The following is a 24,902-nucleotide window of genomic DNA, read 5'->3' on the forward strand; positions in this document are numbered from 1 at the left end:
GGCATGCAGACACTCGTGCATCCACCCACCCATCTATCCATCCATTCATCCATCCATCCGTTCAACACATATTTATCTAGCACCTACTCTGTGTTAAGCTGGGGTGAGGGGGGCCGGTCAACTCGGTCTCACAGACTTGGGGGAGAAGGCCGGCAACTAAACCAACACTTTCATTAACTGCGTTCACTGCCATAGCGTTCAGAGCGTCATGGAAGCACCAGAGAGGTACCCACCCCAGCTAGGCTGTCCGAATCTGCAGGGGCAAGCTGAGGGGTGGAGGCGGGGGGTGGAGGAGAAGCGAGTAATTACTGACTCTCCCCCGCTCCCCCAAACCACTGTTCTCCCTCCTGCGTAGTTCTGAGCTACGCACAGGTGGACTCCCACCTTTCAAGGCAGAGAACTGTGCCCTGGGGATACCGGCTGAATTAAGACAGAATTGCTGTCCTCGAGGAACTGAATCTGTGATGGGCAGGGACACAAACAGTTACGGCGTGGAATGATTTAAGTTGTGGGATAAATGAATGAATGAATGAGTTCTACCAGACCCTTCACCTCCACCCAAAGGAGACACAAGAATCTGGAAAGGTATTTTTTGGAGAAGGTAACATTTGTTTGAAAAATGAATGGGACTGTCTCTCTCTTTTTCTCATTCTTCATGCATTGTTGCAAAAATTGATATGAAGCTATGATTCTTCCAGCTATGGTGCTGGAAGATAGGCAGGGGGAGAAAAGCCTGAGCAAAGTAGAGTGGGCCCTAGAGGTGTTCTTCTCCCTCTCTCCCAGATGGTCGGGGCAGAAACTTCAGGTTATCAGCATCGCTGAAGGAGGGCTGGCTGTGTGTTCAAGAAACATGATGCTCAACTGTACTGTGAGGGTCAGTATCTGAAATTCCCCATGGGCGGCCCCAAGGCGTGGCCCAGAGTCTCCCAGGGGTATAGCCGGTCTTAAGCCTAGTGACGCACTAGCTTCTTGAACTGTGGCCATGGTCAGGCACTTTTGGGGTAAGTGTAGAATAACGGTTTGTAATTAGCACAGGTCCCTGGAACGGCTTCAGTATTTTGTGTACGGAAAATAACATTTTTCTGAGGAGATTTTATCTTATTTTAGAGGTCCTCGACTCCTTCCCCCCACAACCCCCGCACCCCTAAAAAGGTTAAGAAGCCGTGCTGACTCTAGGGCTCCCGGACTCCTTCTTAGACTAAGAGAACCGATGAGAAGTGGGGGAAGGCGCTACACCTTTCAAGGGAGAAATTGTAGCAGGCTTACCTTCGGTGGCGTTTCACGGGGAATACAACTCCCAGAGGTCCGTGCGGCAAAGCCCGAGCTTATTGGCCAATGGGAAAGACCGTCTCATAACGGGACACAAGCAATAGCCAATAGGCAAGGGGCATTGCCGAGCTTGCCCAGCCACTGCTCACCTATCAGGGGCCTGGGAGTCGATGCTTCCGGTCCCCGCTCAGGGCTTCGGATCCGTTGTCTGTGAGCAGGTACGGCCTCGGGGAGACTGATTTTCGGTGGGTCAGTGAGACCAAAGTTATTTTTGTCTACACTGCTTCCCGGCCTGGCTGTTGTGGGGAGGCTGTAGGTGGGCGGGGAGGGAGGTGGAAGGACAGGCACTTTGGGGGAAGGGGGAGAAGAGGAAGTGTCACAGGTGTGCGGAGAGGATGGAGAGAATGGTGGGGGGCCGCGTGCGAGGGCTGGCGGATGTGGACGAGCAGGGAGTGGGTTTAAACGGGAGAATGTATTCCCTGTGACTCACGAGTGAAACTTCCGGGAATATATCCTAAGGAAGCCATTCAAAATGAAAAACAGGCTTTATGCATAAACACCTTTATCCCAGCGTTATTTTTAAAAGGATAAAGTTGGCTCTAACCAGGTATCTCACCAGTAAGGAAAAATTATAGAACTTCCTCAACAGTGAGGAAAAGTGAATATTAAGTGGCTTCTAAAAATAATTTATAGTCTTTAAATAACATGGGGAAATCCTAATATATAATGTGAAGTGAAAAGATCGTGATATGTAATTGTACAGTATGATTGAAAAAGTTTAACCCAAACTGCATAGAAAAATATCTGGAGGGATGTAGTCATAATTTTCTTTGGATGAATGTTTTTTTGTGTGTGAATTTACCTTTTGACCTTTCTTAAAAAAATTTTATTGGAGTGTAGTTGATTTAAAATGTTGTGTTAGTTTCTGCTGTACAGCAAAATGAATCAGTTATACACATACATATATCCGCTCTTTTTTTAGATTCTTTTCCCATATAGGTCATTACAGAGTATTGAGTAAAGTTCCCTGTGCTATACAGTAAGTCCTTATTAGTTATCTATTTTATATATGGTAGTGTGTATATGTCAATCCCAATCTCCCAATTTATCCCTTCCCCTCCCCCCTTTCCTCCCTGGTAACCATGTTTGTTTTCTACATCTGTGACTCTATTTCTCTTTTGTAAATAAGTTCATTTGTACCATTTTTTAAGATCCAACATATAAGGGATATCATATGGGGATTTGTCTTTCTCTGTCTGACTTACTTCACTCAGTATGACAATCTCTAGGTCCTTTTGACCTTTCTTGTGTGTTAATTTAAAACAATAAGTGTAAAGAACTTGGAATTATTTTATAGTGAAAACACAATAAATTTAGAAAAACAAGTTGGGGAGTATGTAGCTCTGTTTAAACCTACTGGAAGTGCTCCATTTCACCTGAGCCCCTTGATTCTCACTATGAGTTGTCTTTAAAGAAGATTAAAAACAGAAGAATTAAATGGCCGTAGACTGAGCACCAGATCCTGGTTCTGACCACCTCTCCCCTGAATTAATATAGTCAGCTTTTCTCTTCCTAAAACAACCAGGGCTCCTGATTTGAGAAATCTTATAGTCTGAGGGTTGAGAGACCAACAGGTATACAGTTAGCTTCAGGCAAATTGTAAATATTTTAAAACATACAAAATAATTGGGGAGCACCAGAAGGTCATTTCAGCCTTTGTCCTCTTGGCTCTCTGATCTTTTAACTACCAACTCTGTAACAGTGACTCCCAAATCCTTACCTCTGACTACCTGAGGTGCAGTGCTACCCTATAAACATCTTAAATGAAGCACATCTAATACTAAACTTATCACACACTACACACTGTTCTTACCTTTGAAGCATTCTCTGTCTTCTTTATCTCTGATTAATGGTTCAGCAATTTCCCAAGCTAAAAATTTGCATGTTATCCTTAATTCTCCTTTCTTCCTCACAACTTATCCTACTTGATAACGATTTTATCTGCCTTAGAAATATCTCTTGAATCTGGCCCTCTTTCTCTACTGAGGTAGCTACAAACTTGGCTCACTTTCTCATCCTGACATTCAAACTATTTCATGGCCCATTATTAAACTTGTCAGCTTCCTAGTTTCTCAGGTCCATTCTGCACATTGTTGCATGAATGTGTGCTGGTTCCTCTAAATTCCAAATTATTCAGCAGGCCCTTTATGATCAGGGAGATAAGGTTGGAAAGGTATAGCAATATAAGATAATTTAAGGCCTTCAATGCTTTGCTTAAACATTTATATACACAGACTGTGGAGACTCATCAAAGGTATTTGAGCAGAAATGCAAAATTACCAGAGCTGTGACTTTTCTCAAGATAATTCTACCCAACACACAGAGTCCAGGCTCTGTAGGAAAGAAGAGACTGAAATGAAGAGGACTTCTCCTTGTCCTACCCTACTAAAAAGGAAGAGGTGGTCAGGACCCTGACTAATAATGGGAGTAGAAAGGATTGGAAGAGATTTTTGTAATTATCATTGGGTTTTTGAGGAAATTTTTCATAATTTTTATTTTTTAATTTAATTTTATTGAAGTATATTTGATTTACAATGTTGTGTTAGTTTCAGGTGTACAACACAGTGATTCAGTGTATATATATATATATTATATATATACATATATATATATTTTTTTCCAGATTCTTTTCCCTTATAGGTTATTACAGAATATAGAGTGTAGTTCCCTGTGCTACACAGTAGGTCCTTGTTGGTTATCTATTTTATTGGGTTGGCCAAAACGTTCGGGTTTTTCCATAACATCTTTTTTTTTTTTTGGCTGTGTTGGTTCTTCGTTGCTGTGCACGGGCTTTCTCTAGTTCAGGCGAGCGGGGTCTACCCTTCCTTGTGGTGCGCGGGCTTCTCATTGCGGTGGCTTCTCTTGTTGCGGAGCATGGGCTCTAGGCGTGCAGGCTTCAGTAGTTGTGGCATGTGGGCTCAGTAGTTGTGGCTCACGGGCTCTAGCGCGCATGCTTAGTAGTTGTGGCACAAGGGCTTAGTTGCTCTGCGGCATGTGGGATCTCTTCCTGGACCAGGGATCGAACCCGTGTCCCCTGCATTGGCAGGCGGATTCTTAACCACTGCGCCACCAGGGAAGCCCTTCCATAACATCTTACATCAATATATATAGTAGTATATATACGTTAATCCCAACCTCCTCATTTAAACCCCACCCCCCACCCCGTCCTTTCCCCTTTGGTAACCGTAAGTTTCTGCGTCTGTGGGTCTATTTCTGTTTTGTAGATAAATTCATTTCTGTCTTTTTTTTTTTAGATTCCACATATAAGTGATATCATATATTTGTCTTTTTCTGTCTTGCTTACCTTACTTAGTATGATAATCTCTAGGTCCATCCATATTGTTGCAGAGGCGTTATTTCATTCTTTTTTATGGCTAATACTCCATTGTATATATGTACCACATCTTTATCCATTCATCTGTCGATGGTCATTTACGTTGCTTCCACGTCTTGGCTATTGTAAATAGTGCTGCAGTGAACATTGAGTTGCATGTATCCTTTTGAATTAGAGTTTTCTTTGGATATATGCCCAGGAGTGGGATTGCAGGATCATATGGTAACTCTATTTTTAGTTTTTTACCAAATTTCTTCTTGTTAGTAAAGATGAAAATATTAAAATTAATTCTTCTAAAAAATCTCAGTAACTTTATTATCAAGTTTGTTTTTCCTTTATTTACAAATCCTTACACTGTGCTAACCCTGGCCATACACACCCTCAATGACATTAGACTGACTTGGGTGGCCTAAAACATATCATATAAATTGCTTTTGATGTAATTGGCCCGTTAGGAATTTTCTCTTCCAGGAAAATGTATCATGCATTATTTATCGATAAAATTCTTTTTTTTTTTTAAAGTGCATAAGTAGATATTAGGGAAAAACATATGTTATCTTATACAAGACCAACGGGTTTGAGATGGCAGTTTTCTTTATTAGTAATGTCAGAAGACATATTTTTCCATTTAGCAAGCCACTGTAGAACCACTTAACCTGACCTCATGTGTAAGAAGTATAACAGACCATTCCCTCTTAGTAAAAGATTCTAAGAGTAGGGATGAAGCTAGCAAAGAGGAATGAGAAAAAATTTGCAGATAAGTTAAAAGCAAATCGTCCAGTTCGGTAGAGAATACATTTCTTTGGATTTAGAGTCTGAAGGCAGCTTCTCAAGTTCTGTCTTTGACATTTACTAAGTACAATAAAACAAGGTTAAAAAATGTCCATCTGATTCAGTGACGTGGATAGCACTGGTGGGTTGGTGAGAGTTGTTTTGGAGAAGAGTTGGGAATGGAGTCAATTTGGGGTGGGTTAAGAAGAGAATGAGTGGTGAAGAAATGGACACTGCAAGTTTACACAATTCTTTGATAGCTAATAAGATTAAACATCATTTAGAATATGTTTATTGATCATCATCATTGTTTTGTAAATTGCCTGTTGATATTCTTTGGCCACTTAAAATTTTGTCTTTTTAACTGGCTTATAAGAACTTTTTATTTACTTATTTATTTATTTTTGGCTGCGTTGGGTCTTTGTTCCTGCGCGGGGGCTTTCCCTAGTTGCAGCGAGCGGGGGCTACTCTTTGTTGCTGTGCGCGGGCTTCTCATTGTGGTGACTTCTCTTGTTGCAGAGTACAGGCTCTAGGCACGCAAGCTTCAGTAGTTGTGGCACGTGGTCTCAGTAGTTGTGGCTCGCGGGCTCTAGAGCACAGGCTTAGTAGTTGTGACGCACAGGCTTAGTTGTTCCCCACCGTGTGGGATCTTCCCGGACCAGGGCTCGAACCCGTGTCTCCTGCATTGGCAGGCGGATTCTTAACCACTTTGCCACCAGGGAAGTCCCAAGAACTTTTTATAAATTAAGTATTTTGTACATTTGAATCTTTAGTTTGTTTTTTCAATTAGAAAAGGGCTATTTGAATATATACTTATTATAAAAACAGTCTTTCCAAAAAATACAGAAATAAGTAAATAGGGTCCCACCTTCTTTCTTCTACCACCTCACTCCATCTCAGTATGTACTGTGAACAGTTTGGTATGTGTTATTTCTGATCTTTTTCTGCATCTTTATGTAAATATATACAAACACATGTATATGGACATATAGAGGTGGATTTTTTTTTCATAAATAGTAGCTTACTAAACATGTTATCTTGTGAATTTCACTGCTTTTTTTGGGGAGGGATTTTTCCATATCAGTACTCATGGAGCTTCCTTATTTTTTTATTTATTTCCATATTGATGTACATTTAGGTTTTTCTTTTACAAAAAATGCTATAGTAAATCCTTATACACATACATATACATGTTTGAGTATTTCTATAGTAGTGTAAAAAGTCTTTCTTTTAAATCTCTTAATTTTTGTTTTACACATTTGGATCTTTAATCTGTCTGGAAGGTGTTTTGTTATAAGATATGAAGGGCAAGTTTCTTAACTTTTTAGAGCTTCAGATCTGTTGTCTCTCACCTAAGAATAACAGTGCTACCCTCACAGGACTGTTACAAGGGTTGTATCAGATTCTAGGTGACCAGCACCATGTGTGGCACATACTGGACATGTTTATTCCCTTCCTTTCCTTCTAATTTGCCCAGCAAATTCAGGTAGTATCTGGGTGTGTTTATAGAATATGGTCTGTTTTTGCATAGTCAATAACAATGTCATCCTGATTTCCTCAGTTTTGACGTCTCACATTTCACAGAAAGGCTAACCCCAAAATTTTACCATCGAAATTGATGGAAGTTAGTAAGGCTCTACCATATTTTAAACTGGTGACAAATGGGAGTTTAAGTGTTGCCATTTGCTTTCCCTTCAGTGTTAAGAAGGAAATGAAATAAAGCATACTGACAAGAGTCAGATGTAAGCAATCTAAAAGAAAAATATACATGAAATAAAGTTATTTGAAAGCCTTAAAAATGAGGGTCTTTTAAAATATCTTGGATCCTTAATTGCAATAAAAATTATTACTCTTTCAAATAATATGATGCATTTTGTAGTTAGGTTTTGGCATTTAATTTTACAAGATTTTAATCTTTATGCACACTTATGATCTTATTATATATGTAATTGTTACATACTCTGTTTACAGAAGGACTTTAGGCAGCCATCTGCAGTATTGATCAACTCCATGATGAGTTGACTCATTTCTGGCCTTATGTGCATCTTGCATATTTTATTGGCTCTTTCTAATTCATCATAGTATCATAGTGAGGCTACAGTAAAAAACTGTGATTATAGTAACTTAAAGAGACACAGGGTTAGTAAGCATTTTTTGTTTACCTGATTTCCTATGAGTGGCTTGGAATTTTGAACCAAAAACTGCTACCATAAGCATTACTGTTTTGCCTGTATTGCTGATTTTTAGTATCCCAATTCTGTGATCAAGGAAGTTTGAACTAGAGGTGCCCCCAATATACGTTTGGCTGCATAAATAGCCAACTGTTAAAAACCAGTATGGCTTTCCTTGTGGCACAATGGTTGAGAATCCACTTGCCGATGCAGGGGACACAGGTTCGATCCCTCGTCCGGGAAGATCCCACGTGCCACGGAGCAGCTAAGCCCATGTGCCACAGCTACTGAGCCTGCACTCTAGAGCCCGCGAGCCACAACTACTGAGCCCACACGCCACAGCTACTGAAGCCTGCATACCTAGAGCCCGTGCTCCACAGCAAGAGAAGCCACCGCGATGAGAAGCCTGCGCACCACAATGAGGGGTGGCCCCCGCTCGCCGCAACTAGAGAGGGCCCACGCACAGCAACAAAGACCCAATGCAGCCTAAATAAATAAATAAATAAATAAAATGAATTAAAAAAGAAAAAACCAGTATTCCACAGAGGCAGTCATAGAATGAACCTGTGGAACAACAACAAAATCTGAAATTTCATCCCCATTATTAAAATTTTACTAAAACATTTTATTCATTAGGTTTCAAAATTTTGACCTTATTTTGCAGGAAAAATAATTTCTCAGCACTGCCAGGCAGTCTTTTAATCTGCCAAATTCCTCCCATCCTTTTATCCTCTCACAATAATGACCTGTGAAAGGGCTAAGCCAGTTGTCCTGTAAAATGTACTACATCCTGAATTTGTCTGACTGTATTCTCATGGTATAACTTCCTAATTATTTCAGATAACCTTTATCAGAAAGGATGGAGTTGGGAAAAGGAAAACTTCTCAGGACTGGACTGAATGCGTTGTATCAAGCAATACACCCAATTCACGGCCTTGCCTGGACTGATGGGAATCAGGTAGTCCTGACCGATTTACACCTTCACGGTGGAGAGGCCAGGTTTGGGGACTCAGCGGTCATTGGACAATTTGAACATGTGTATGGGGTGTCCTGGGCCCCACCTGGTACAGCTGACACACCTGCTCTGCTCGCTGTCCAGCACAAGAAGCATGTCGTCGTGTGGCAGCTGTGTCCTAGCACTGTGGAGACAAGCAAATGGCTGATGTCTCAGACCTGTGAGATTAGTCAGTCACTCCCTGTCCTTCCCCAGGGCTGTGTGTGGCACCCAAAAAGTGCTGTCCTGACTGTGTTGACTGCACAGGATGTCTCCGTTTTCCATAATGTTCACTGGGACAGTTCCCGGGTCAAAGTGGACATCAGCACCCAAGGCCTCATTCACTGTGCATGTTGGACCCAGGATGGCCAGCGGCTGGTGGTGGCCGTAGGCAGCAGCGTGCATTCTTATATTTGGGACAGTGCTCAGAAGACTCTTCACAGGTGCTCCTTCTGCCCAGTGTTTGATGTGGACAGCTACGTGCGCTCAATCGGAGCCACTGTGGACTCACAGGTCGCTATAGCCACTGAGCTTCCACTCGATAAGATTTGTGGCTTAAATGCATCTGGAACCTTTGATGTTCCCCCTAGTAGTGAAGGCACTTGTCTGTATACTTTACCAGTTATTGACAAAGTTTCCTCTGAAACAAGTTCTGAAACACCGGTTTCTCCCTTTTCTTCATCCTTTTCTGATCCTCTGGATCTAACTCATATACACTTTGATAGATCTAACTCTGAGGCTAGTTCTCTTATTTGTCTAAGAAAAAAGGACTACTTGACAGGAACTGGCCTGGATTCTTCACACTTGGTCCTCTTGACCTTTGAGAAGGAGGTTACCCAGAAAAGAAAAGTCACCATCCCAGGCATTCTGGTTCCTGATCTAATAGCGTTTAATCTTAAAGCACAGGTAGTCGCAGTGGCTTCCAATACGTGTAATATAATTTTTATCTATTCTGTCATTCCATCATTTATGCCAAACATCCAGCAAATTCAGTTAGAGAGTAATGAAAGACCAAAAGGCATAAGTTTCTTGACAGATAAATTATTGTTAATTTTGATAGGAAAACAGAAATCCAGTGATTCGGCATTTCTTCTTTCTTCAAAGTCTGATCAGTATACGATTCGTTTGATTGTTAGAGAAGTTATGTTGGAAGAAGACTCTCCAGTGACACTGAGTGAAAACCAGAGTGGTTATTCTGCTTTCAGTACTCTGTTAAATAAAGCAAGTAGAAAAAACCTAATTGAAAGTCTTTCCCCAGATTTTTGTCACCAAAACGGAGGGCTCTTGTTAACAGCTAATAGCAGCAGTCAAAGTGGAAGGCCTGGAAGAACTCTTATTCAAGAAATCAAAAGTCCTCCATCCAGTATCTGTGATGGCTCCACAGCCCTAGAAACTCTAGATGCCGGGCCTGTTAACCAGTCGGTAACACTGCCGGGACCCAGCGGCACACCAGACCACACCAGTACCGCGGGACCTCCTAACTTACAAGTGGAAAAGGAAACTTACCAGCTATCTAAGATACTGGAAATTTTATCTAGGAACCTGACTGAAGTGCAGCAGCGTCTTTCTGAACTCTCAGACTTTCTACGTAATGGAAAGAAATCCTCTCCAGTGTATCCACTCTCTCAGGATGTGCCTTATGTTCACATCACTTGCCAGGTAACTTCTCCTTTGAGGAGCTACCACTGGCTCCTGCAGCCAGTAGGTACTGCAAGAGAAATTTATTGATGAGGAAGTAGTATTCTTATTGAACTTCACTGACCTGGACATGTTATATTCAGGCAAGTTGTTATACCTTTCCAGGTTGGTTGGCTGGGCACACATGCCAGTATACACCGTGATTTTATCATGTGCGTGGTGTGAAAACATGGATGATTGCACTCATTCTGGCAATGTATGTTTAGAAAAAAAATTTTTTAATTCATGCTGTTTCATTGAGAAAACCTTTTCCTTATGCAATTGCAGACACTCTTCTGTTTATAAGAGAGCTTATAATAGCATAACAGCATAAGATTATAACAGCATCTTATAATATGCTGTTATAAGAGAGGTTATAGTCGTTAAAAATTTTTAATGCATCTGTTTATGCCTGTATACGCAAACATAAAATATTATATAAGTGGGATCATACCATATCTGTTTTTATCATGAACACTCCTTTCCCATCACACTTGGCCCTGCTCCTCCTCCCTGTAACCCACCTTAACTAGCAGCTTAATGTGGATCCTTTCGTATTTTATTTCACACTCATATAATCTTACACAGCTCTTTGTATACGTAGGTATATAGGTGCAGGGGTGTTGGTGGTGACTTTGTCGTTGTTTTACAAAAATGGGGTCATATGGTGCATTCCTTACTTCACGCTGGGAGTATGCTGTTTATTCAGCCTTTCACTTGCTGATGGACATTCACTTTGTTTTCAGTTCTTAGGCACTCCAAATGGTGCTGCAATAGTATTCTCATATGTATCTATTTGTATTCATTCTTTTATTTCTGTTGGCTTGGTTCCCAGAAGTGGAAGTGCAAGTTTGAAGAGTATATATATACACACATACATATATGCTTCTACTTTTAATAGAGTTGACAGATTGCCTTTCAAAGATTTTTTACTAAACAATGCATCATCACATGTCCATCAGCGACCAATGAGACTGTCCTTTTCCTCACTTCCTCACCAATCTGATGAGTGCAAAGTGGTATTTCACTTTTATTAATTTGTATTTCCTTTACTATTAGTGAATTTGAGTATGTTATCATGTTTTTTGGCCAATTGAATGTGAATTGCGTTTTGCTCATTTTTTCCTATTATCAGTTTACAAGAGCTTTTTTTATATTATAGAAATTGATGTATATGTAATAATCTAGATTTTCTTGCATTATTTTACTACATTGTTTTTAACCTTTATTAACATTTTCTGAAATTTAGATAACCAGTTGTGCTACCAACATTATTAAAAATGCATCTTTATCCCACTGAACTTGATCTACCACATTGGTCATATATAAACTTACATATACTGAGATCTAATTCTGGATTCTTCTTCAGCTACTGTAATGCTGGTCTCTTTATCTAGAACTTTAACAATACCACACTGATTTGATTACTGTGGACTTATATAGCTTTGTTTTAAAAGATATTTGTAGAAAGTTGGTATTGAAATCAATAATAATATGTAAATTACTATTTAAATAATGGTCAAAAGAGATATTTTAATTAGTTTTTTCATAAAACTACTGTTTGACTCAAGGACATAGGTTTTTTTTTTTTTTTTTTTTTTTTAATTTATATTTATTTTTGGCTGTGTTGGGTCTTCGTTTCTGTGCAAGGGCTTTCTCTAGTTGTGGCAAGCGGGGGCCACTCTTCATCGCGGTGCGCGGGCCTCTCTCTGTCGCGGCCTCTCTTGTTGCGGAGCACAGGCTCCAGAGGCGCAGGCTCAGTAGTTGTGGCTCACGGGCTTAGTTGCTCCGCGGCACGTGGGATCTTCCCAGACCAGGGCTCGAACCCGTGTCCCCTGCATTGGCAGGCAGATTCTTAACCACTGCACCACCAGGGAAGCCCAAGGACATAGGTTTTTAAAAGAACCAAACACTAATTTAAAATTGAATTAAAATTTTTTTAGTATAAAAAATTTCAAACACATAAAATATATTTTTTATTATGAAAAATTGTAAACATATAGAAAGAATACCTAATGAAACCCTATCTATATCTATCACCTGGATTTAATGGTTGTTAACATTTTACCATAATTGCTTCTTTTTTTTGTTTTCTAAAATATTTTTCTAAGTAGAGACATCATGGTGTTTCACCCGTAAGTATTTTGGGATGTTGTTCTAAAGTGTAAGCACATTTTCTTTAATTATCACTGTACCATTATCATACTTGATAACATTAACAATAATTACTTAATATCATCTAATATCTAGTTCTTATTCAAATTCCTAAATTGTCCCCCAAACCGGTTAAATCACAAATAAATCAGTTAAAAATCAGTTAAGTCACTGATATAAAAAAATTTTTTAAATTAATTTCACAACCACATTAGGTATCTTAGTTATATTATGTACCAAAGCTAATTGAAACAAATATTTATAAACATTTAACATCCCAATCCTAGATTTTTGAAGAGGATTTTTCCCACATTGTCTTCAGCCAAAACAAATATTTAAATGGCTTTATTAACTACATGAAGTTTTCAGTGTATTTTCAATAAACAGATTTTTTATTTTTAAAAATTATAGTACTTTGTAAGTGTGTAATCTAGTTTGGATTTTTTTTTCCTCCCATGACTTTTCAAATATTTTTTCTTTTTTCCCTTTTTATTTCTCTTTTTGAATAGGCAATTCATTTACTTGCTTTAAAAAAAACATTCTTTTAATAGAAAGGTATATACTGAGAAGTCTTAGTTTCACCCAATCCTTGTCCAGCTTGTTCCCCTCACCTCATATAGGTAACCATTTTTTTTTTTTAATTTATTTATTTTATTTATTTACTTTTGGCTGTGTTGGGTCTTCATTGCTGCATATGGGCTTTCTCTAGTGGTGAGCAGGGGCTACTCTTCGTTGCAGTGCACGTGCTTCTCATTGCGGTGGCTTCTCTTGTTGCGGAGCACAGGCCCTAGAGTGCATGGGCTTCAGTAGGTGTGGCACGCGGGCTCAGTGGTTGTGGCTCACGGCCTCTGGAGAGCAGGCTCAGTAGTTGTGACTCACGGGCTTAGTTGCTCCGCGGCATGTGGGATCTTCCTGGACCAGGGCTCGAACCCGTGTCCCCTGCACTGGCAGGCGGATTCTTAACCACTGTGCCACCAGGGAAGTCCTAGGTAACCATTTTTATTTTTATTACTTTATTCAGATATTAGCAGATCTTACTATTTTTTTTATTTTTCCTTTTGTTACACAAAAGGTAAGGTACTATATACGATGTTCTGCATCTTTTTTCCATTTAGTTACATAGTCTCAAGAACTCTCTGTATCAGCATACAGAGCTTTTTAAATTTTTTTTACAGATGCATAGTATTTTTTTTCCTAATTACAAAAGTAATGTATGCTCACTGAAGAAAAAATTTAACCAATATGAGCATATTTAATGTTTGTTTATTGGTTTTTTTGGCCACCCTGTGTGGCTTGTAGGATCTTAGTTCCCCAACCAGTGATCGAACCTGGGCTTTCAGCAGTGAAAGCGCAGAGTTCTAATCACTGGACCACAGGGAATTCCCAAGAATATTTAATGTTGAAAGTAAAAATTCTTCATAACCAAACCATTAGAGAAAACCACAGGTATAGTTAGTAATGGAAGTATTTATTCCATTTTTTTCTATGCATTTACTATAAAACCTTTGTCGATCTAAAAGATATAATATCTAATTGTTTGATTTTATTTTTCTTTAAATAGATTATTTATTTATTTATTTATTTATTTATTTATTTATTTATTTATTTATGGCTGCGTTGGGTCTTCGTTGCTGTGCACAGGCTTTCTTTAGTTGTGGCGAGCAGGGGCTACTCTTCATTGCGGTGCTTGGGCTTCTCATTGCGGTGGCTTCTCTTGTTGCAGAGCACGCGCTCTAGGTGCACAGGCTTCAGTAGTTGTGGCATGTGAGCTCAGTAGTTGTGGCACATGGGCTTAGTTGCTCCACAGCATGTGGGATCGTCCCGGACCAGGGCTCAAGCCTGTGTCGCCTGCATTGGCAGGCGGATTCTTAACTACTGCGCCACAAGGGAAGTCCCTAAATAGATTATTTTATCAAACAATATATACTTTTTTACAAATATTTTTACAAATATTTATATTTGTAAATGCATTTTTTTAAAGTAAAAAGAAATGTTTTTCTTGCCTTTCAATTCTTCAGTTTCTCAGTTTATAATGAGCTAGTTCAGCCAAGCTGTTATCATCAGTAAGTACTTCTGGAGGTAGAATTTTGGGGACTTTACTTTCTGCATTATAAATTTCTGTTTTCTTTATGTTGAGCATATATTTCTTTTGTAATGAGAAAAGTAAAAGAAAAACAAAATAAAAGCAATGAAGAGTTTTTCCCCCTATAATATCAGAAGCCACATTTCATAAGAGTTAAGATGAATAATTAGTTGCTTATGGCCCTTACAGTTTATTCATGTGCTATCTTTTAAAATGTTATTACATAGTAGACATACATCTTTCGAGCTGTTCATCCTACCACAAATGGAGTACAGTTTACCTTTTATCGTTGAAATTATTTTTCTTAGTAGTCAGAAAATGAGTAGTAATAACTTTAACAAGAAAATAAGTTAGACACATAACTTATAAAACTTTAAGAAATGCTTACATGAAGATATTGTCTCATAATATAGAATTAGAAGTTATATTTTTTATTCTGTGTTCTATGGATATACCTTTGGACTCAATGTGTCTTAAATTAGAGCTATAATTGTTCTATATTTTCTTTCTCTATGGATATTTGGAAACATTTTCAAAGATGCGTTAATTTTTAATATAACTTTTTAAAATTTAAATATCACTGTTATTTGTACGTTTTCTAAGCTAAGTGAATTTTTACCACAGTTTGTTTATTTTGCTTATGCAAATACCTCTGCTACTCCACGACTTAGGGCAGTCTTTCTTGGCATTTTTTCCCCAATAAAGAAAACGTAAAACTTCTTAGTTATACAGGCATACCTAGTTTTATTGCAGTTCAGAGAGATTGTGTTTTTTACAGATTGAAGGTTTGTGGCAACCCTGCGTTGTCAGATGATAGTTAGCATGTTTTAGCAATAAAACATTTTTAAATTGAGGTATGTACATTATTTTATTAGACATACGCATCTGCACACTTAAATGGACTATAGAATATGCATTAGGAAACCAAAAACTTTCATGCGGCTCACTTTATTGTGATACTAGCTTTATTGCAGTGGTCTGGAACCAAACCTGCAGTATCTCCAAGGTACACCTGTTTCTAAAACAGCCAAGCAGTTGTTCCTCACCGTCAGATTTTATCTCTCAGGCTGCCATCCATCATCCTATAGTGTTATTAGTCACGTCCTAGGAAAGCCAGTTCCTAGTAATAAGGACATAACACTGGGGAAGAACATAGCAAAAGGAAATTAGGGGTTGTGTTTTGTCTGATTCTTTAGTTGTGTTAAATGATGCAGCAAAAAGCTCCTTATTTAAAACTGAAGTCTAGTTGATAGCGGTAATAGATAAGAATTTTAAAAACTACACGTTCTGTTCTTAGGAAATGTTAACTCCATTGCTTCTGCAATCAGTTTAACAACTTTTATTTTTATATTTGAAGAAATCTTATTTTTTAGGTCCTGTTGTAGAAAAAAGAGCCGTGCTTCTCTGCAACGGCAAGCTAAGACTCAGTACAGTCCAGCAGACTTTTGGCCTCTCTCTTATTGAAATGCTGCATGGTAGGTAAAATTCAGAAATTGACTCTACCTGACACCCCCTCCCTCTATTTTGTAACTTTCACTGGTAATGAAAATGAAGTGCACCAACCATTCAGTGATTCATTAGATAGTTAAAAAGTATTATTAATTGCCTGTTGTATGCCCAGGCCTATTAAAGGTGCCAAAATACATGGAAAATATGGGTTCTACCCTTAAGGAACTTACAACCTAGCTGGAAAACCTAAATGTACACATGAAAAAACCAAATAGAGTTATGAAGCAATGTATAACAACTGCAAGGAAATAACATAAAAACCTCGTATATACTTGTTGCACTAAAACATAAAGATATAGCATTGCAGAATATTTCTTTTGTGTGTGTGTGTGTGTGGATGTTTTATATATACATTCTTTTTTTTTTTAATATTCTTTTCCACTATGGTTTATCACGGGACACTGAATGTAGTTCTCTGTGCTATACAGTAGACCTTGTTGTTTTCTTTTTTATTTTTGGCCATGCCATGCAGCTTGTAGGATCTCAGTTCCCTGACCAGGGACTGAACCCCGGCCATGGCAGTGAAAGCCCAGAATTCTAGCCACTAGGCCACCAGGGAACTCCCACAGAATATTTCTTAAAGGAATTGTCATTTTAATATGCAGCAGACTTGTGGACGTGAAGGATACTCCTAGGTGGCAAGGGACTGAGTCACGCCTGTGTTCCATCCAGTGGAGAGCATGGCGGTTTTCTTATGCCTGAGTCTTCAGGACAGACACCACACTGAACATAGAATTTTGTTTCATCTTTTCCCCCTTAACATGGTAGCATCAGCATTTTTCTATTTTGACACATGCATTTATGATATGACTTCATAACTGTTATTTTTACTGGGTTAATAGTCTATCCTGGGCGTACCATATATTTTTTTCCTTCCAGTTTTATTGAGATATAATTGACATACAGCACTGTGTAAATCTAAAGTGTGCAACATAATGATTTGACTTACATGCATCATGAAATGATGATCACTGTAAGTTAGTGAACATCCATCACCTCATATAGATAGAAAAAACTTTTTTTCCTTGTGATGAGGATTTACTCTTTTAATACCATATTTTACTTGGCCATGTTTTCTTTGACATTTAGGTGGTTTCCAATTTTTCATTATCATAAATAACCCTAATAAAAACCTCTCTGCATATTTTACATGTTTTTGGAAAGTGTAGATTTTGAGAAGTGAAATTACAGGGTCAACAGGTGAGACACAGTAGACTCGAAAGAACCAGAGAAAGTCCAGGTATGTATTATGCTAGTGGCCCTAGGTTACCCCAGAACAAACTATTTAGGATTATCTGGGCCATTCTAGTCTAGCTCTAGTCAGCTCAGCCTCCTTGGGTGTCTAGAGGCTGGTATGGATCTCAAGAATATAGAAGTTTCCTCCAAAGAGTAGCTGTTCCCAACTTCACATAGTTTCTGGAGAAACTGCTTAACAGCATGTATTGATATATAAGTTAGGAACACCATACACAACCCCTAACACCTGTGTGCACACATGCACACACAAGCTCAAATGCATAGCACTGAGTGATTAATGCCTAACCTGGGTGAAAATACATGTCCCTTACCTATGCCTGTTATCAACATCCCCTTGCTGCCATGTAACCTGACCTTAACTTTATACCAGGTCCCTCCGTCTCCCCATTCTCTATAATGTCTTGTGATGGTCAGGTTCATCAACTACTACATTCTTTTCCTCATAAAAGTTGTATTTGTCATATTTTTCTTTATAGAATAAGACAGGATATCCTAAATTGCCTATGTGTTTATTTTACTTTGCAGACTCCCACTGGATCCTTCTCTGTGCTGATAGCGAAGGCTTCATCCCCTTAACTTTCACAGCCACACAGGAAATAGTCATAAGAGATGGTAGGTCAAATGACTTTAGGGGCCCTGTCTCTTGAAGTCATTTAGAGACATACTGCCCAAAGCATAGATGCCACCGGCTGTTCTAACCATTTTGGCAGTATAGTCTGATACTCGTTTGCAGAATATTTGCTGCACAGCCTTTCAGATGAGGTTGTTACAAGTAAGATCTGTTTTCTGAGGTGGACGCTCCCCAGCTGGGATTTGTATTGTCGCTGGGAGGTGAAGAACTTGCCACGGCTGGCTCAGCCACCTCTCCCCACAGGCTGACATTGCCTACTCTCAGCAGAGCCCAGTCTTTAGTAGATGGCTCAGAAAGTGGTTATTTATGTGTTCATTACTGTGTGGTTTTGTCTAAGGGCAGAATTCCCGGCGCAAAGCGATTTTATGGTGCCATATGGATTGTGTTTTGTGGTTTCTCTGAGGTTTTTTTGTCCCTTGCCCAAAACAGTGTTAAAGCCCTTAGAAGCACTTAAAAGGTACCTCAGCATTGTTATAGATCTTTTTCTTGGCTTAAAGTTGAGTGTGAGGAGTGCTGGAGAACATCTGCTGCAGCCTGTCTTTTTACCCCAAACGAGCAGGAATCAGCAGAGCTCAAAGGAAGACAAAAAATCGATTGACTTCTGCTCCCAGGACTACCTAGAACAGAAAGTAGTTCTCATGTTGGCTGGACCTCCCAGGATTTAAACCTAACCCTCTCGCTTCCCTAGAAAATTCTGGCTGATATAGTTCCAGGTACTCCTAAAAACTGTCCCTGGGCAAATTTCAAATGAAATTTCAGTGCTTTGACTCCCTCTGGACCCCACTTGAGTGTGTCCTGATGTTACTAGTATAATGCCAAGCATAGGTGAGGCCTACAGCATGATTTTGTGCTGTTGCCATTCATGATTTTCTCCCTGATAGGTTACCCACCCCCCATTGTTGGGATCATAAAAATGTCCTATTTTTTTCCCAGTAATCAACTCCCTTAAATTGTCACTTTAATTTTAATATTTTTCTTCCCCCCACCCCCCGGATTCAAGTCTTAGAGACCAGCATAGAATCTGCGAGAGAAAGTTTTTATTTCAGAAAGTTGGAGGTTTCACTGAATCTGAGATAGTTTATTATAATTATGGGCTAAAGCGCCAGCTTAGCGTAGTGGAAAGAGCCCTGATTCCAGCTTCAGATAGACTCACCATTTCTCACTGCCTTCAGATAGTCATAAGCTTCAGTCACTGCGGCATAACGAACAGATCAGTGTGTAGCTGGTCAGAGCACATCTGCAGATAAATTGTTTCAGCCATAGGAGCTCAGATGCATAAGAGCTCAAGTGCATCTTTTTCACCCTTTATTTTAAAATCATCTGGAAAGAAATATATTGTACCCTTGAGGACTCCTGTTGGTCTGTTACAGTTTATGAAGGTGGAGCTGGGATAGGGAAGAAACGAGGGCCCACTTTGTGATTGAAATGCGTTAGAGGAGCTGCTGAGATAATGGAAGTGGAGCCCCCTTGTCTGGAATCAGTTGCCTGAGAGCATTGGCTGAGGACAGTCTGAGGCCTGCTTCCATTTTCAAAGAAAGTGTCCGGGTGGGGTGAAAACATAGAACTGTGAAGCCTCAAGAGGGGGTCTGGGGTACCCCATAGTAAGACCAGTGTAGGTGCCGCACTCAACGTGTATGTTATAATCATTTCGCTGGTCAGAATCCTGTGAATGAGTCTTCAATAAAATCACTAATGGTTGTTGTGGCTTTTGTGAATGTTTTGATGGTGTTTGCTTTGTGATTGTTTCTGGTATAAAGGAATGTTCTTGATTTTACATATGTGTATGTTTTCTTTGTATTTCTTCTGGTGGAGAGTCCAGAACATAAATTTTTTTTTTTTTCCGGCAAATCTGATTCCGTGACAACTCTCAAACATAAGATGTTTCCTTGGCCTTTACTATTTATAATCATTGGAATCCTAGAAGTTAATCCAGTATTTGTTGGTTTTGGGAGAGAAGGAAACAGGGAGAGAAGAGCTAAATTCTTTAAATTATTGTTTAATGTTACATTGAGAATATTTTTGCATAAAGACATTATTTATAAATCCTATTTTGTGCCCACATTTTAAAACATTTTGTACGGTATTATTTGATAAATGCAGTAGATGTAAGGTGTAGGAAGGCTTAACAATAAAGTGAACCACCTACCACCTAATTTAAGAACCAGAACGTTACTAGGAACCATTCAAACTCCCTGTGTATCCCTCCTGGATCCTTCTCCATAGAGGTAACTCCACCCCAGAGGTGACTAATCTCTAGATTGTTGTAAATGATCATTTCTTCATTTCTTTTCTTTTTATTTTTTATTCTTAATTTAATTTTATTTTGGCCCCGCTGTGCAGCTTGTGGGATCTTAGTTCCCTGACCACGGATTGAACCCAGGCCACCTCAGTGAAAGCGCCAAGTCCTAACCATTAAACCACCAGGGAATTCCCTTTTTCTTTTTAAAAAGGAGTTTCACCATGATCACGTATACACATTGGCCTAGATAATGTAATGTTTTTGAGCTTTATACAGTGGTATTTTATTGTATGTACTCTTCTGCAACCTTTTTTTTCACTCAGTATTGTTTCTAAGGTTCATACTTGTTATGTGTATATTCTATTGCTTTCATTGTTTCAAGTTACCACAATTTTTCCATTTTCTTGCTGTGCACATTTGGATTGTCCCCTGGTTCTATTTTTGCGATTATAAACAATATTGCTTTGAATATTCTTATTAAATGTCTCCTGATGCAGGTGTTTAAAAAGTCCCTCTAGGGCCTTTTATCTAGACGTGGAATTGCTGGAGCACAGGGTGTATGTAAATTCAAGTTATTTTCCAAGGTGGTTATATCAGTCTTCATTCCCAACAGCTCCTGTTGCTCTGTAGGCTTAAGGGTTCTTAATTTATGACCCTCCAATAGTTATAAATGGTTCCTCCTTTAACCTGATTTTTACTTCTGGACCAACAATGAAATTGAGCATCTTTCATGTGTTTATTGGTCATTCCAGTTTTCTCTTTTGCAAAATGCCTGTTCTTGTCTTTTGCCCAAATTTCTATTGGGTTGTCTTTTTCTTGTCGAGTTGTAGGGATTCTCTTTTTTTAAATTGAAGTATGGTTGATTTACAATATTATGTTACCAACTTGTAGGGATTCTTTATATATTCTAGATGTTGTTAGTATGTGGCTAATATCTTCACCCAGTTTGTGACTTGTCTTTTCTCTTCCTTGATGGTGTGTTTTATTGAACAAACATAGTTAATTTTAATGAAGTCACATTTTTTTAATTGAAGTATACTTGATTTACAATGTAATGAAGTCACATTTATCTTTCCTTTCATGAAAGTTTTGTCTTTCACATTTCTTTAATCAACATTCTGTTGGGTACTTGAGTGGGACCCTCTGTAGATCTCCCGAGTTTTCTCTTGAGGAGTAACTCACTCCTCCACTATTCTGTCCTGCAAACTCTAGCCACTTTGGTCTCTTCCAGCTTGTCTTCTCAACTCAGGGAGCCCTCTGGACTCTAAATTGGTTCTCTTCACTGTCATCTGGAAATTCTCAAGGCAGTAAACTGGGGCAGTTGTAAATTTCACCTCATTTGTTTCCCTTCTCTTAGAGATTACTCCTTTGTTGCCTGATGCCAACTGTACACTGTTGCCTGTACAGTGCCTTGAAAACTGTTGTTTAATATATTCTGTCCAGTTTTTTTTGTTTGTTTGTTTTTTAACAAACCAGCCAAGAGGTGAGATCTGGTCTCTACTGCTCCATCATGGGCAGAAGCAGAAGTTTTTCCACATTTTGTTCATTTATTCTTAGGTACTTTATATTTTTTGTTGCTACAGTGAATGATATTTTTTAAAAATTATATTTTATAAGTGTTGCATATAAAGTACAATTCTTTTTTGTTAATTTTATATCCAACTACCTTGCTACCCTGTCTTATTAATTCTGATAACTTATCTGTGGATTCTCTGGGTTTCCTATGTAGGCGATCATATCATTCACCAATAGTGAAAATTTTGTGGATAGTGGGCATCCTTTCCTTACTCCTGATTTTAAAGGAACTGTTTCGCCATTAAGAGTGATGTTTGCCCTAGGTTTTTGGTAGATACCCTTTCTTATGTTTAAAAATTTCCTTTTCTTCTTGGCTTGTTAAGTACTTTTATCATGAATGGGTGTTAGATTTTTATCAAATGGTTCTTTCTGTATCTATTGAGACTGTAATTTTTATCTCCCTTAATCTGTTAATGTGGTGAATATCACTTGATGGATTTTTCTAACATTAAACAAACTTTGCATTGTTGGAATACACCCAATAATGTTCATGATGTATTTATTTTTTAGACATTGCCAGACGCAGTTTGCTAATATTTTGTTTTGGATTCTTGCTTCTATGTTCATAAGTAAGATTAACCTGCAAATTTCCTTTCTGTTTGCTTTTGCTTGTCTAATTTTGGTTTCGAGCTTATTCTGGCCTGGTATAATGAGTTGCTGAGTATGCCTTTTTCTATTCCCTGGAAAAGTTTTCATAAGATAGGAATGATCCTTGATTGAATGTTTGATAGAATTTGGATCTGGTGTTTTCTTTGTGGGAATGTTTTAAAATACTTATTTTATTCCTTTAATATTTATGAGACCATTTAGGATTTCTGTATATTTACACCCAGACACATACACACTCAGTTCTGTTATAATGTTTGTTTTGAAAACAAATTTGTTCCAACACAATTGCTATATTAGGGAACTATTAGAGCATAACTTGAGTTTCCTTATGCTTGTGTACCAGTTTTGTCCTTAAGAAACACTAGGTGAACACAGAAAACTGTACCCAGCTGAACTGAGTCCCATAGGGATACACAAACATACATACACATATATACACATCTCAAACACCTAACGATCAGCTACATCAGTTTGCTGTGTGTGTTATGAGCCACACCCATCCATATCTGGTGTTACAACTTTCTGTTCAATTTCAAATAGCTTCTACCATTTGATAATCGTAGAACCCACAAATTGCAACACTTTCCCTTGCTTAATCCATACTCGGTATATATGGGGAATGGGGTGGTGGAGTGAATGGGAGAGAAAGGAAACTAAGAAGAGACCAAGTTTTGGGTTTTGGTGACTGGTTAGATGCTGATGTAAATTCACCAAAAATGCAGGAGACAGAACATGGGTGGGGAGAAGGTGAGGAGTCCATTTTGGACATGTGATGTTTTAACTGCCTGGAGGACACTGAGATGGGCATCTGATCTTTGATTCTGGGGACCTGAAGGTCAGCAGAGAACTCAGGGTTGGAAATAGAGTGGGGTAGAGGTGGTGGTAGTGAATGAAATCACATGGCCCTGGGAAGCCCAAGATGACCACAGAGCGTCAAAGGAAGAAGAAGCAATGGGAAAGTCAGAAAATGAATGGTCAGAGATGGTGGAGGAGAACCGGGAGGGAGGTAAGGGAGCCAAGGAGGACAGGGTTTTGAAGACACATGGTCAGCATTATGGCTACCTGTGATTGAGGTTTCCTTGGTCAGTGTTACCCCACCTAATCATCAGACCTGTCCCAACACGTAGGTAACAGTGTACACATTTCTTTCAAGAAATAAATGGAGGGACTTCCCTGGTGGTCCAGTTGTTAAGACTCCGTGCTCCCAACGCAGGGGGCCCAGGTTCGATCCCTGGTCAGGGAACTAGATCCCTCATGCTGCAACTAAGAGTTCACATGCCTCAACTAAAGATCCCACCTGCTGCAACTAAGACCTGGCGCAGCCAAATAAATAAATATTAAAAAAAAAAAAAATGGAGGATCAGATTTGTTCTAAAAAGTTGACTAAAACCACTAAGAGAGGAAAGCAACATACAAACTCCCTTCTTCCTTTCTCCGATGCTGGAGTGCGCCTGCCAGGCTGCACTGTCTCCTCAGTGGGGAGGCAGAGGCCAAGTTCAGTGGGTTAAGGAGGGAATGGCAGGGGCTTCCCTGTTGGCACAGTGGTTAAGAATCCGCCTGCCATTGCAGGGGGACACAGGTTCAAGCCCTGGTCCAGGAAGATCCCACATGCCGGAGAGCAACTAAGCCCATGCGCCACAACTACTGAGCCTGTGCTCTAGAGCCCGTGAGCCACAACTACTGAGCCCGCATGCCTAGAGCCCGTGCTCTGCAGCAAGAGAAGCCACCGCAATGAGAAGCCCACGCACCGCAACGAAGAGTAGCCCCCGCTCACAACAACCAGAGAAACCTTCGCAGCAACGAAGACCCAACACAGCCAAAAATAAAGATTAAAAAAAAAATTTATTTAAAAAAATCACACACAAAAAAGGAGGGAATGGCAGGTGAGGGTCAGGAGACGGGAGACAACGCTGTGGAGCCGGGTGGCGGGAGGAGAGTAAACCGATTATTGGAAGAGGAGGAGAAAGTGAAGGGAACAGGAAAGGCTGTTTTTGTTTGTTCGAGGATGAGGGCACCATGGACATTCACTTGTTCAGTTAGCAAACATTTATTCATGTTGAATGTTCACTTCTGGGCACTGAGGATGTAGCGGTCAAAGTCCCTGCCCTCATGACATTTGTTTTAACAGGGGTGTCAAGCAATAAACAAGAAAGCCGTTGATAACTATATAGTTGTATGTGGAGGTGGGTTCTACTGAGCACAAGCAAAGTGGGTGGAGCGTAGAGACCTGGGGGTGGAGGAGGCGATTGTGGGGAAGCAGGAAAGGCCTCCCTGAGGAAGTGATACTTCAGGAGAGACCTGATCTTGTGAGACCTTGAGGGACTGTTGATGGGATAAAGGGGTGGGGCTGAGGGGGTCTTGAGCAAGTGGATGGCATGCTCTCCTGGATTTAAGTGGGGATGGAAAAGGTCGTGGAGAGGGAAGGGGCAAGGGGAGATGTCTGCCTTTGCCGGCGATAGGCCCAGGGCTGGCCGTGGTGGCAAGGAGACATCTTCTTCCTCTGAAACAGGAGGACGGGCTCTGAGGAGGGTGGGTGTCAGGAGAGGGACATGGATATGGGGGGAGCTCA

General features: G+C 39.6%; 1 protein-coding gene across 5 annotated transcripts; it reads left to right on the forward strand.

Annotated features, from left to right (window-relative positions):
• Positions 1-1,440: 1,440 nt before the first annotated feature.
• On the forward strand, positions 1,441-24,501 carry WDCP (WD repeat and coiled coil containing). Of its 5 annotated transcripts, none has more exons than XR_014235274.1 (4): positions 1,441-1,487; positions 8,446-10,258; positions 15,887-15,988; positions 17,805-17,929. XR_014235274.1 is itself a non-coding variant. In XM_082358425.1 (4 exons), the coding sequence occupies exons 2-4, from the start codon at positions 8,465-8,467 to the stop codon at positions 17,924-17,926; spliced, it is 2,034 nt and encodes a 677-aa protein (XP_082214551.1). In that variant the 5' UTR covers positions 1,441-1,487; positions 8,446-8,464; the 3' UTR covers positions 17,927-24,501. The 5 variants fall into 5 exon arrangements, 3 of the variants coding, with proteins under 3 accessions (XP_082214551.1, XP_082214553.1, XP_082214552.1); XM_082358425.1 differs by having other exon boundaries at positions 15,871-15,988; positions 17,805-24,501; XM_082358426.1 differs by lacking the exon at positions 1,441-1,487 and adding an exon at positions 1,493-1,514 and having other exon boundaries at positions 15,871-15,988; positions 17,805-24,501.
• Positions 24,502-24,902: the final 401 nt, after the last annotated feature.

This window comes from Balaenoptera borealis (genome assembly GCF_965194805.1).
Source record: "Balaenoptera borealis genome assembly, chromosome: 15".
Classification (NCBI taxonomy): domain Eukaryota; kingdom Metazoa; phylum Chordata; class Mammalia; order Artiodactyla; family Balaenopteridae; genus Balaenoptera; species Balaenoptera borealis.

Coding starts and splice junctions, on each gene's coding strand:
- WDCP (XM_082358425.1), top strand. CDS start 8,465: ATGGAGTTGGGAAAAGGAAAACTTCTCAGGACTGGACTGAATGCGTTG. Junction 10,259..15,870: donor ATGTTCACATCACTTGCCAG/GTAACTTCTCCT, acceptor TTATATTTGAAG/AAATCTTATTTTTTAGGTCC. Junction 15,989..17,804: donor TCTTATTGAAATGCTGCATG/GTAGGTAAAATT, acceptor TTTACTTTGCAG/ACTCCCACTGGATCCTTCTC.